This window comes from Nycticebus coucang, chromosome 10, assembly GCF_027406575.1.
Source record: "Nycticebus coucang isolate mNycCou1 chromosome 10, mNycCou1.pri, whole genome shotgun sequence".
Lineage (NCBI taxonomy): Eukaryota > Metazoa > Chordata > Mammalia > Primates > Lorisidae > Nycticebus > Nycticebus coucang.
In genome coordinates, this window is record NC_069789.1 from 40,821,629 (window position 1) to 40,834,871 (window position 13,243).

A 13,243-nucleotide genomic window follows, 5' to 3' on the forward strand; every position below is an offset into this window, starting at 1 on the left:
TTCATGTGTTGCCAGTGGATAGCTTGGCCAGCATAGGAACAGCAGGCTTTCTTCACTAATTCAGCCGTGTGTCTTGGCTAGTTAGATAATGGTTGCACCTGTATCAATGATCGACATTGGGATGAAGCATTTAATCCCATCTAGCTGAGGTACCAAATTTTCACTAAATCAGAAACTAAGATTTGAATGAAATCTTGTGAATCCACATTGCTTCCACTCTCGCTGAGGACAAGATACCACTGTGTGCGAGGGAAATTTTGCTGACAGTAAGCAGGACCCAGCAGGGAGTCAACATCAGCTTCTTTTTACTAACTTGGAACAATTCTGAATGGAGAAAAGCTAGAGGCCTAAACTTAATGTATATATAGGCAACTACGTTATTTCCAGACTTAGTGATGAAAATTGTCCAAATAATCATGAATTCTTTTACTACCTATAGTTTATATTCTAATACTGTTGTATCTGTGGAGGAGGTATGTCTTTAAATTCAGGGAGCCTTTGATGGTAAGATACAATATTATTTTATGTGCTGCCAAGAATAAAAAAAATGTTGCTAGTGAAAGATAGACCAGCAGTTTTAAGACCCCAATTTTAGATGTTAAAATTTGAGGAAGAACAGTCTTAAAATAAGTGAAAATAAAAGTAATAGTGCTAAATTGCTCTTGTCTTCTGAGATTGGGTATAGGAACTTAGTGGTCCTAAAATGAAATTTAATTCCTAAATGGTTGAGACAGCTTCCTGAAAACATAAGCTAATTAAAAGATGTTTGCTGCTTCATAAAAATTATTTCTAAATCTAGAGTGAACTGTAATATGCAAAATAAGCAATTTCTTTCAGGGTAAAATGCAGCATTTATATTGCAATAAAAATTTTCTGTCCTGGGCGGCCCCTGTGGCTCCATGAGTAGGGCGCCGGCCCCATATGCCGAGGGTGGCGGGTTCAAACCCGGCCCGGGCCAAACTGCAACAAAAAAATAGCCGGGCGTTGTGGCGGGCGCCTGTAGTCCCAGCTGCTCGGGAGGCTGAGGCAAGAGAATCGCGTAGGCCCAAGAGTTAGAGGTTGCTGTGAGCCGTGTGACACCACGGCACTCTACCCGAGGGCGGTACAGTGAGACGCTGTCTCTACAAAAAAAAAAAAAAAAAATTTTCTGTCTGTCTTTTTTAGCAGATTAATGTGATTGGTAAACCTCTGAAGTCTTGGTTATGTGGTTCTTTAAAAGTACCTGCATTTATATTAGGTCAGAGTTTGTTTGGATTTTTATACCTATTTTCATAACCTTTTAAATTATTTTAATTTTTATTAAATCATAGCTGTGTACATTAATGCAATCATGGGGCACCATGCTCTGAAATATTTTCATCAAACTGGTTAACATAGCCTTCCTGGCATTTTCTTAGTTATTGTGTTAAGACATTTATATTCTACATTTAGTAAATTTCACATGTACCCTTATAAGAAGCACAGTAAGTGTAATCCCACCAATTACCTTCCTCCTCCCATCCTCCCCCCTCCCCTCCCTTTCCCCTTTCCCCATATTCTTAGTTTATAATTGGGTTATAGCTTTCATATGAAAACTATAAATTAGTTTCATAGTAGGGCTGAGTACATTGGATACTTTTTCTTCCATAAATTATTTTAAATTATTTTAATTTAACCCATCATAAATTTCATTATCGTGAGAACATTTAAAATGCCATTAATATAGATGTCCAGAGAGGCCAATAATTTTTTGTAGATATGAATTCTTGGCTCGGTGCCTGTAACATGGTGCTTACGGTGCCAGCCACTTGCACCGAGGGTGGCAGGTTCAAATCTGGCTGGGCCAGCTAAACAACAATGACAACTACAACAAAAAATAGCCAGGCGTTGTGGTGGGTGCCTCTGGTCCCAGCTGTTTGGGACGCTGAGGCAAGAGAATCGCTTAAGCCCAAGCGTTTGAGGTTGCTGTGAGCTGTGATGCCATGGCACTCTACCAAGGGTGACATAGTGAGACTCTGTCTCAAAAAAAAGGAATTCTCTTAATTAAATTAAAAATAGATAATTATGTTATGATTAGTATTATCAACCATTTAATTTTTCACCATTTTTGAATTCTTGTTTATTTGTTGTGTATAAAACTATAAATCTATTTTGTCTCCTAGAAGTAAGGATTAAGCCACTTAGTGCCCTCTGATTTTAAATTGCTCTAAAAACAATTCTGGTTACCTAGCCACAAATTGGTGTGATAGTTATTTTAGCATATAGGGAAATTCTCTCTTCTTGGCCTTATTATCAAATCTTTAGTGTTTAGAGTAGCGGTTCTCAACCTGTGGGTCACGACCTACAGGAACTGTATTAAAGGGCCATGGCATTAGGAAGGTTGAGAACCATTGGTTTAGAGGATTATATTTTTCCTTTATTAAAATACTTTCCAGAATAAACAGCCAGAATTTTGCAATACTGATATGGAGCATGAGAATTTATAGGATTTTACCTACTTTCTTAAGGAGAAGAAATTGCTTATTTTGCATCAACTGCAGTTTGAAACCACCTTGATTTTTAGTAGTATCTTAGGAATTTTAATAGTCTTCTTTAATTACTTGAGTGTTCCAAAATCTCTTATGGCCAAACTGCAACCAAAAAATAGCCAGGCATTGTGGCGGGCGCCTGTAGTCCCAGCTATTTGGGAGGCTGAGGCAAGAGAATCACTTAAGTGCGAGAATTTGAGGTTGCTGTGAGCTATGATGCCACAGCACTCTACCCAGGGCAACAGCTTGAGATTCTGTCTCCAAAAAAATAAATATAAATGTTTACATTTTATGTGCATTGTCTTGACTTGGATAAATCCCACTTCATACCTTATTTTCATTACTTTGCCTCATTATTATTAGCTGAAATTTTAGAATAATAAATTGTTATATTTTTAATGACTTTTGTAAGACTTGTATTGTCGAATTTTTTATCTTTGACAGCTGCAGCATCGGGCAATGAGAATATACAACCACCACCGTTAGCTTATAAGAAATGGGGTCTACAAGATATTGACACTATTATTGATCATGCCAGTGTTGGTAAGTATTAATAGTTCAAACTATCTTGGTATTTACTTCTTATACTTGTTAATTGCAATGTCTTGTTTGTTAAAAAATGGACATAATTATATGAAAAGATGTATTATCTTTAGCGAGTGTTTTTTTTGAGGCAGAGTCTCACTTTGTCACCCTCCATAGTGTGCTGTGGTGTCACAGCTCACAGCAACTTCAAACTCTTGGGCTTAAGCAATTCTCTTCCCTCAGTCTCCCAAGTAGTTGGGACTACATGCACCCAACGTAATGCCCAGCTATTTTTTGGTTCAATTGTCGTTGTTTGGCAGACCCGAGACGGGTTCAAACCCGCCAGCCCTGGTGTATGTGGCTGGTGCCCTAGCCACTGAGCTACAGGTGCCAAGCCTTTAGTGAGACATTTGGAATTTAGTTCAGACTAATAGCTTATGGCTTTAAAAAATGGTAGTAGGTTTTTTGTTTTTGTTTTTTTTTTTTTTAGAGACAGAGTTTTACTTTGTCACCCTTGGTAGAGTGCTGTGGCATCACAGCTCACAACAACCTCCAGCTCTTGGGCTTAGGTGATTCTTTTGCCTCAGCCTCCCCAGTAGCTGGGACTACAGGCACCCACTACAACACCTGGCTATTTTTTGTTGTTGTTGTTGTAGTTTGGCCGTGGCCGAGCTCTAACCCACCACCCTCGCTATATGGGGCCAACGCCCTACTCACTGAGCCACAAGTGCCACCTGGTAGCAGTTTTATTATTATTATTATTATTTGCAGTTTTTGGCCAGGGCCAGGTTTGAATCCACCACCTCCAGTATATGGGGCCGGCACCCTACTCCTCGAGCCATAGGCGCCACCCCTGGTAGCAGTTTTAATAATGATTTGATTGTGCTCTCAGCTGCCGTATTGTACAGTTTTAAGACTATTTGGCTTAATTCTTCTGCAGACAGGTTTGGTCCATATAATGACCATGTAAATCAGTCTTTTAAAAATGTAACCTTTAGGCCAGGTGTGGTGGCTCATACCTGTAATCCTAATATTCTGGGAGGCTGAAGTGGGAATTCTCAGGAGTTTAAGACCAGCTAAGCAAGAGTGAGACCCTGTCTGAAATTAAAAAAAATGTAGCTGTTGTGTGGTGTTGCACACCTATAGTCCTAGCTACTCAGGAGGCAAAGGTGGGAGGGTCCCTTGAGCCCAGGAGTATGAGGTTGCAGTGAGCTATGATGATGCCACTGCACTCTACCCAGGCAACAGAACATTTTTTTTCTGTGTTTTAAAAAAAAAAAAAAAAAAGGTGGCACCTGTAGCTCTAGCAGCTAAGGCGCCCACATACACCAGAGCTGGCGGGTTCGAATCCAGCCAGGACCTGCCAAAACAATAATGATAACTACAACCAAAAAATAGCCGGGCATTGTGGCGGGCACCTGTAGTCCCAGCTACTTGGGAGGCTGAGGCAAGAGAATCGCTTGAGCCCAGGAGTTTGAGGTAGCTGTGAGCTGTGATGCCATGGCACTCTATCCAGGGCTGTAGCTTGAGGCTCTGTCTCAAAAAAAAAAGGGGGGGGGGTAACCTTTAAACCAGCAGAATATAGATAAAGCAGATTTTTTCTTACAACCAGGATTTGTACTGGTTACAGTGTTAGGCATTATGAATACAGAGATAAAAAAAAAAAATAGATGGTCTTGCTTTCTTTTTTTTTTTTTTTTTTATTGTTGGGGATTCATTGAGGGTACAATAAGCCAGTTACACTGATTGATGGTCTTGCTTTCTAAAAGTTGGAAAAAATATCTAAGAATAGCTGCAGGACTACAATATAATGATTATTGTAGCATAAAAGTGGACCAACTGTAGTGGGAGCAGAAGCGAAATCCCTTTGAGGGCATCAGGGAAGAGGATCTTGACTCTAAATCTGAAATTGACAGGATGAGTAGGACTTGATTAAGAGAATAAGCACAGAGAAGGCATTCTAGCCAACAGGGATGTAGGCATGAGGGTAGAAGAAATAATAAGTGCCTGAGATAACTGGCAAGAGTGAAGCCAAATATGTAGAAAGGAGTCGGATTTTGAAGGGCCTAGTATACTGTGCGGAAGAATGGCTAAATGCTTTCATTTAGCTCTTTCTCTTAGCCACTTTGAGAGCCGTTGAAAATTTCTAAGCAAGGGATAACATCATCTCATTTGCCTGTGAGAAAAATAACTTTGCTGACAGTTTAAAGGCTGGAAGGGAGGTGTCAGGATTAGAAACTTACTAGCTTCTAATAAGGAAGCTATAATAATCTTGGTAAAAAGTAATAGACTTTGAGTTAAAGTATTAATGGGAGGACAGAATAAGGAAGTGATATTTATAAACACATATATTCTGTTTGTATATATCTCTGCTAAGAAAATTCAAGTAGTACATGAATATATAAAAAGAAAAGGGAAAAAAATCCCTTTAAATACTACTATCCAGATACTACTATGCCAAATACTACTCATAATTGGCATTTTGTGTATGTGTCTAAGTACATGTATAATATACATATGGCGATGTAGAGATATAACTCTTTTCTAATAGATATATCATAAACAGCCTTTCACATCAGTTTCACTAAATATACGTTTTATCAGCCAGCATCCTAATAGAAGACAGATGGCACATTTGAAACAAGATAATTAAAAGAAAGTTTGTTTACAGAGAAGCTATTTATAAAGATGTGAAGTAGGAAAACCACAAGGGTTAAGACGGTATACCAGGATTCTTTTCTTTTCTTTTTTCTTTTTTTGTGAGATGGAGTTTTACTTTGTCACCCTCAGTAGAGTGCTCTGGCATCACAGCTCACAGCAACTTCAAACTCTTGGGCTTAAGTGATTCTCTTGCCTCAGCCTCCCAAGTAGCTGGGACTACAGGCGTCTGCCACAATGCCCAGCTGTTTTTTTGTTGTAGTTGTCATTGTTGTTTAGCAGGCCCGGGCTGGGTTCGAACCTGCCAGCCTCGGTGTATATGGCTGATGCTGTAACCACTGTGCTACCGGTGCCAAGCCTGTCCCAGGATTTCTTAGCAGCCAAGCTGTTAACCACTTCTAGGCCTAAAGACGAAAGAGAGGAAGAGATGACTGTGGGGATCAGTATCAGGACTTAGAGATAATGAGTGGAGTCAGTGCCTGGAGAGTCACTGGCTCCTTAAGTCTCCTTAATTTCCTGGTGAGGCTTCCCATTGTCTGAACCCAGCTTGGAGTCAGGATGATTTATACACATGGCTCAGTAAGCAGGGAGAAAAGGAAGGCGTGTGAGTCAAGAGGGGCTAACAGAAGATATCTAAAACACAGATCATTTTTCTCTATTTATTGCATGGCTCTTATGTGGAATACTCTGTAATAAAAACATGGGCAAACATTTCAATGTGTTTTTACTTTTTTGCTGACATAAAAATGCCGCAAAATTCCAAAGTGTTGAGTTCAGTTCAGGGTAGCTTCCCTGCACTGGTAATTAAACTTTGGAACATTTAAACTGGCTGCGGGAAATGATTGAGTAGAAAATATTACTCTCTTTACTCATTTTTCCCTAGCCTACAAAAAAAAAAATGTTATACAGATGTCCTGATTATACATACATCTTTTAAAGATCTGATTATTTTTCAAAATAAATGAATGCCTGTTATGTCCAGGGAATAATGTTGGTGCTAGAAATACAAGACACACAGGACCTCTGCTCTGATGGTATTTATATTCTGGTGATGCGGAGGCAAACAAAGTAAATGAAAAAGTATGATAATATCAAGATACTAGTAGGCCTCATAAATAAGCAGAATGTTATGATAGAGAATAAAGAAGAGGGTAATTTAGGTAGAGTGGTGAGGAAATGCCTTTGCAAGGAACTGACTTTATACTGAGACTTGAGAGATGAGAGGGAGCCAGCTATGGGAAAAACTGTAGGAAGAGCATTCTAGGCAGTGGAAGCAGCAAGTATAACGACCTGGGGGACTTGAAGATTTCAAAGTGTTCAAGAAACAGAAATGTCTATTTAACCTGACTACAAAGAGTGAGGGGAAAACAGGACAAGGTTAGGTTGGAGATACAGAGTAGGATCAGATCATTAGGGGTAAACAGGTCAGATTTTATTCTAAATGCACTGGATGCCATTGATGGATTCTACGTGGGGCTTTACATTTTAAAATGCCCTTTGGCTGCTGTTACTAGAGAGGCTTATAGAAGAAAGCAAGGACCCCAGTTAGGTAGGAGTATGTTGCAGTAGTTCAAGGCAAGAGAGAACGAGGACATTGCCTACGGTGGAGGCAGTGAAGCTGGGGAGAGGTAGGCAGAGTTGAGATGTATTTTGTACTTGCTGAGGCAGTATGTTTAAGAAAGGAAAGAAGAATTTCTTTCTTTCTTTTTTTTTTTTTTTTGCCGTTTTTGGCCAGGTCTGGGTTTGAACCCACCATATGGGGTTGGTGCCCTACTCCTTTGAGCCACAGGCGCCACCCAAAGAAGGATTTCTTATTTTTTAAAGTTGAGCCAGTGACTGGATTATTAGACTATTCACTGAAATAAGAATAAGGAGAAGGAAGAGATTTAAGGTGGGAAAATAAAGAGTTACATTTTTTATAGGTTAAATTCTGATAAAATTATTCTTTTAGATAGAGGTATCAAGTGGACAAATTGGATATGCAAGTCTGAAGTTCAGGAAGGAAATTGTTAACAGTAGAATGCTTCGTAGAGTTTAAGAAGGAGATGAAGTTCATTGGATTTGACAACTTGAGAACTCTGTATTGGGTGGCACCTGTGGCTCAAAGAAGTAAGGTACTGGCCCCATATGCCAGAGGTGGTGGGTTCAAACCCAGCCCCGGCCAAAAGCTGCAAAAAAAAGGAGCTCTGTATTGACTCCGTGTGAACAATTAAAGGTAGAATGGTGAAAGCCAGATTGGGGTAGGTTTAGGAATATATATGTCCACTCTCTACTCTCGAAGATTAGAAACAATGAGAACAAGGAACAGAATCTCCATTTTTATCTCCAATCCTGACTTCTTCCTTAAGCTCCTTACTGAATGTTTCTACTTAGATCTCCAAACCTAACATCTCCAAAATTGAATTCTTGTTTTCCTCCCATTAGACATACTCTTCCTTTTTTCTTCCATTTCTTACATATTATCTCTTTTCTTCTGGTTGCTCTTTATGGTGGCTTACAAGCCTGAGCTTGTCCGGCTTATGTTTCTTTCTGATCCTGTCTCCTACGTTATCCTTTCTCACTGTGTTCCATCACGCTGGTCTCCTCCATGTTCCTCAGATACTTCCTGCATCTTCCAGTGAGAGTCTTTTTGGTTATTGCTCCCTCTGCCTGGAAAACTTTACCCAACTAGTCAGATGGCTTTCTCCCTCACTTCCCTCAGGTCTGTGTTCAGTACATCACTCTCAAAGAGGCCTTCTTTAGCCACTATAATAGACCTAGAAAATTATTCAAAGAATTTGACTTTATGGAAATTTATATTGAGAGGAACTTCAATGTATTTCAAAGTGTCAGAAGACCCCAGGTCTTTAGGGAAAACCCTAAATGACAAGGTAATAGTAACTCCAGGAAAAAATTCACAAATAAGGAAATGTAATTATAATAGATAGTTTGTTTCAGCAGTAATAGTTACATAATTCCTAATAATGAAAACAATGAATGTGAATTTAATTAAAGACTGATGTATAGATATTTTGGAAGAACATGGAAAGAGGAAGAGGAACTGAAAATCAGCCGTGTCACCTTAAATTAATGAAAAACAATGCTGAAATCTGTGACTCACAGAACAAGTCCCTAGTTGAAGCTACTAATGTGTAGCAGTATAGAGGGCAGCATAGCATATCAAATAAAAGATATGATCAGCAAAATTTAGACTGGGAAATTAGTATGAAACAGCCTGGTCTGTTCAACAAATTGGTTTCAAAGGATTGAATAGGGGCAGGGGTTGAGGAAAAGAATAGGATTTTGAGCTTGTGCACCCATTTATTTGTGGTCTTTATTTTTAAACTCAGACGCATTATTTTTCTTGGCAATAATCATCTATTTTGCTTGAAGATCAGAGAATGTAGAAAGTTTAGTCAACCAAGGTGAATATTTAGCCAGGTGAGATCTGGAGGGAGATGGTTATAGGGGAATTATGGGTATTTGCAAGAGAGTACTTATGATAGAATGTAAATATAAGCTGGAAAAGAAGTGATCACGAAAGTTGCTTGATAAATAATGAAAAAAATGGTAGGATTAATGATTTGAAACTCTTGATAAAATTGTGGAATAATCACAAGGAATTACTAGTGTGAGATGGGAATCTAGGAGGTAGTAGTGAAAAAGTAGTATGCTTGAAATTAAGATCACAAAGAATATACAGTCAATGATGACTGAATCTAAGCTATAGCACTGAAAGTGGCTGCCTTAAGTTGCAGGAAGGAAAAGGTGGTAAGGATGGAAAGAACTGATCACCCATTTCCTAAGAATAAATTAGAATCAATTTAAAATTTTTTATATACATTGCCAAATTGTCCTCTGGATATTGTATAGCAATTTATACTTCCATCTGTATTGTATGGGAGTATGAAGAGAAGCTATTTTATTTATTTATTTTTATTTTTATTTATTTATTTATTTATTTTTGAGACAGAGTCTCAAGCTGTCACCCTGGGTAGGGTGCTGTGGCATCACAGTTCACAGCAACTTCCAACTCTTCGGCGTAAGTGATTCTCTTGCTTCAGCCTTCCAAGTAGCTGGGACTACAGGCGCCTGGCTATTTTTTTTTGTTGTTGTTTTTGCAGTTGTCATTGTTGTTTTAGCAGGCCTGGGCTGGGTTCAAGCCCACCAGCCTCGATGTATGTGGCTGGTGTCCTAACTACTGAGCTGTGGGTGGCCAAAAGAAGCTATTTTAAAACTTAAATTACAGTTTCTATGCCATATGTTTCATCCTTTGATCTTCTTCTGGTAGACTCAGGAAAAACTTAGTAGTAAAAGCATTTTGCCTGTTGAATCATGAATTCATTCATTAGAAAGGTACTGTGTGCCTCCCTGGCTGCCCGAGGATCGCCCGCCATCATGAACGACACAGTAACTATCCGGACCAGGAAGTTCATGACTAACCGACTACTTCAGAGGAAACAAATGGTCATTGATGTCCTTCACCCTGGGAAGGCAACAGTACCAAAGACAGAAATTAGAGAAAAACTAGCCAAAATGTACAAGACCACACCTGATGTCATCTTCGTATTTGGATTCAGAACTCATTTTGGTGGTGGGAAGACAACGGGCTTTGGCATGATTTATGATTCTTTGGATTATGCAAAGAAAAATGAACTCAAACATAGACTTGCAAGGCATGGCCCGTATGAGAAGAAAAAGATATCAAAAAAGCAGTGAAAGGAACGCAAGAACAGAATGAAGAAAGTCAGGGGGACTGCAAAGGCTAATGTTGGTGCTGGCAAAAAGGCGAAGGACTAAAGACTCTACAGTGATGTTATCTGCAGCCATTGTATAGATTTTTCACAAGAAGATTAATAAAGACTTTTCATGTGAAAAAAAAAAAAAGAAAGGTACTGTGATCTTTTAGAATAGTCTAGCTTTTACAAGGATTTATTTGGTCACTTTAATTTCTATAAATCAAGGGAATGGTTTGCTTGTGAACTCACTGAAAGAACTTCCTTTCCCAGGACTCTTCTTCAGGAGCAATTTTTTAGGCAAAGGAGTGGAGTAGTTATATATGGAAATTAGTAGATATAACAGTAGAAACCATAACAGTAACTCTTGTTTCATTCTGAGCTATATTAGAGTTCAAGGCCTTTCTTCAGGGTGTTTCATGTACCATATGAGTACCCAAGTTTGAAGACATTGCCTGAGTCTATATATGTTGGAATCTAGCGGCAGATCTTTATTCCAAGATCTCTAAGCTCACTTTCCCCTGCTTTCTCTCTTTGTACTAGTGAATTTAAATGCACTGGTTTTTTTTCTCTACTACTTTACATAGGCATGTGGATGGTGGCATTCAGACTGTCTACTTTTGCTCCAAGAACCTTAGGGAAATGCAAATTAACTTTTCATTATAAAACATTGGGGATTTCTAAACTAAAAAGTAGATATTTGAAAGTCATTTCACTGTTGAGAATGGTACAGAGCACACCATTTTTTGTAGAGATATAATTTAACTCTATTTCTGTGGAATACAGTGTAGCAATACTTAATAAAAATTTTTGACTGCAGTTCCCTTTTACCTCTGTATTTCTGTTTATGGGAATTTACTGAATAGATAGACTTACGTACTCTGTCTACAAAGACTTTAAGGACATATATTGGAGCATTCTTTGTAGTTCAAAAGGTGGGAAACAACCTAAATGTACATGGGTAGGTCAGATTAATTATGATATTACCATAGAATGGAATACTAAAAATGATTGTGAAGAATGTGGCATGTTTCCTTGATATTTTATTAAATAAAGAAGCAGAGCACATACCAGTTTATTTGGTGTGCATCATTGTGTCCGTACAGCACCTCTAGAAGACCACGTAAGAAACTTTCAGTTGTTGCCACCAAGAAGTAAATTGTGGTACCTGGGGATATAGGTGGACCATATACTTCTTATACCTTCTGAGTTTTGTATCTGTTTTAAAAAATTAACATTTAAATTTTGTTTTTATTTATTTTATAGATTGGTGAAATTATTCAGGGTAATTTTAATATTTATAAGTATTTTCTGATGTTGATTGTGAAGCTTTTAAAAATGACTTTTGTCCGTAAGTAAAACTAAGCCATTAGCATCTTAAAATGGAACTGAAGTAAAAATTTAATGACCTAAAATGACATTGTGCATTCAAATTATGTGGGGTTTTTTTGTCTTTTTTAACATTAGGTATTATGACTCTGTCCCCTTTTGACCAAATGAAGACTGCTTCCAATATAGGTGGATTTAATGCGGCAATTAAAAACAGTCCTCCTGCTATGTCTCAGTATATCACCGTGGGGTCCAATCCATTTACTGGCTTCTTCTATGCTTTAGAGGTACGGTTTCATCACTGATCATGAGTAAGGCCACTCTTGATTTTTGAACTTGTCTACAAATTGGATGTAGTAAGTTAGCCTTAGGAAAATTAAGCAGTTTGCATTTCTAAGTTTCAGTTGAAGCTAAAATTAAGCTCAACTATTTTTTTTTCTAAATTCTTTAGATTAACTGAAAAGGCACTGAAGTCATTGTAAAACAATCTTCTTTGTTTCTGAACCTCTGACTTCTTTGACAGCTGAGTAATCTTTAAATACTGGGTTGATAGCCAGAAATTCAGGGTTGTTAATGACGTCAGCCAACCAGGGATTTGAGTAAATGAGGAACTGTAAAGACAGAACAAGCAAACAGCTTTAGTTGATGTAAGTGGTGAAAATTGCTTCCTAAAATAAGGAAAAGTTAGGTGTTAGATTTGGCACTTCTTATTTCTCACTTAAAAAGCAGCCGTCTCAGAATTATTCAAACTCTTTTTACTTTTATAAAAATGTGTATGAATTTGTGTGTGTGTGTTTTTATGTACACACACATATATATATAAAGAGGGAAAGGAACTAGTTGTGTGGGGATAGATGGGAAATCCATAGCTCAGTTGGAATAATGTCATCTTAATGTCCTCATTTAAAATTTGGTTGAACTACTTTAAAATTTAAAGCGGGAAATCCTAGAGGTAAACTAAACTAAACTAGTGATTTTATTTTTAAACTATAGAGTTAAAATTTTTAATTATATTCCTTCTAAAATAAAGTTTTTTCTGTACCCTCTGAAAGAAGTTGAGTTGCTAGTTCAGGCTGTACAACTTCTCAAAGCTTTTTAACGTGAGCCTCATTTAGAAAGTATGTTTTATTTCTTTGTAAGCTACTGACTTTCCTCTTTTAAATGTTTTGGTTTTCAGGGAAGCACACAACCATTATTATCTCATGTTGCACTAGCAGTTGCAAGTAAACTCACTTCTGCTTTATTTAATGCTGCCAGGTAATTACATAATAAATAAGAACTACCTAATTTGTATGTAGCTTAATTTTAACTTCTATTTTGATAGTCTACAGTTTGAAACCTTCAAAGCGCAGTTTATATTTAATTTTCTTTTCCAGTGGTTGGCTTGGGTGGAAAAGTAAGCACGAGGAAGAAGCTGTTCAAAAGCAAAAGCCTAAGGTTGAACCAGCTACTCCATTAGCTGTAAGGCAAGTCTGTCATGTTTCTCAAATTTTAGTCTTTTTAGAAAGG

The 13,243-nt window shown here is 37.9% G+C and overlaps 2 protein-coding genes and 1 non-coding gene across 5 annotated transcripts in view; all 3 read left to right on the forward strand.

The window, feature by feature from the left end:
* RAB3GAP2 (RAB3 GTPase activating non-catalytic protein subunit 2) overlaps window positions 1-13,243 on the forward strand; it is a 122,902-nt gene that overhangs the window by 59,567 nt on the left and 50,092 nt on the right. For all 3 annotated transcript variants that reach the window (XM_053606381.1, XM_053606382.1, XM_053606383.1), the window contains exons 9-12: window positions 2,952-3,050; window positions 11,873-12,021; window positions 12,912-12,991; window positions 13,111-13,200. In XM_053606381.1, the coding sequence (XP_053462356.1) occupies window positions 2,952-3,050; window positions 11,873-12,021; window positions 12,912-12,991; window positions 13,111-13,200 (418 nt within the window). The remainder of the gene's footprint in view (window positions 1-2,951; window positions 3,051-11,872; window positions 12,022-12,911; window positions 12,992-13,110; window positions 13,201-13,243) is intronic.
* LOC128597972 (small nucleolar RNA SNORA36 family) lies at window positions 6,448-6,582 on the forward strand. The gene has a single exon (XR_008383504.1). It is a non-coding gene; the product is annotated as a small nucleolar RNA SNORA36 family (small nucleolar RNA).
* LOC128596728 (40S ribosomal protein S24-like) lies at window positions 9,807-10,530 on the forward strand. Its single transcript, XM_053606385.1, has one exon. It carries the CDS (start codon window positions 10,005-10,007, stop codon window positions 10,386-10,388), a length of 384 nt encoding a protein of 127 aa, XP_053462360.1. The 5' UTR covers window positions 9,807-10,004; the 3' UTR covers window positions 10,389-10,530.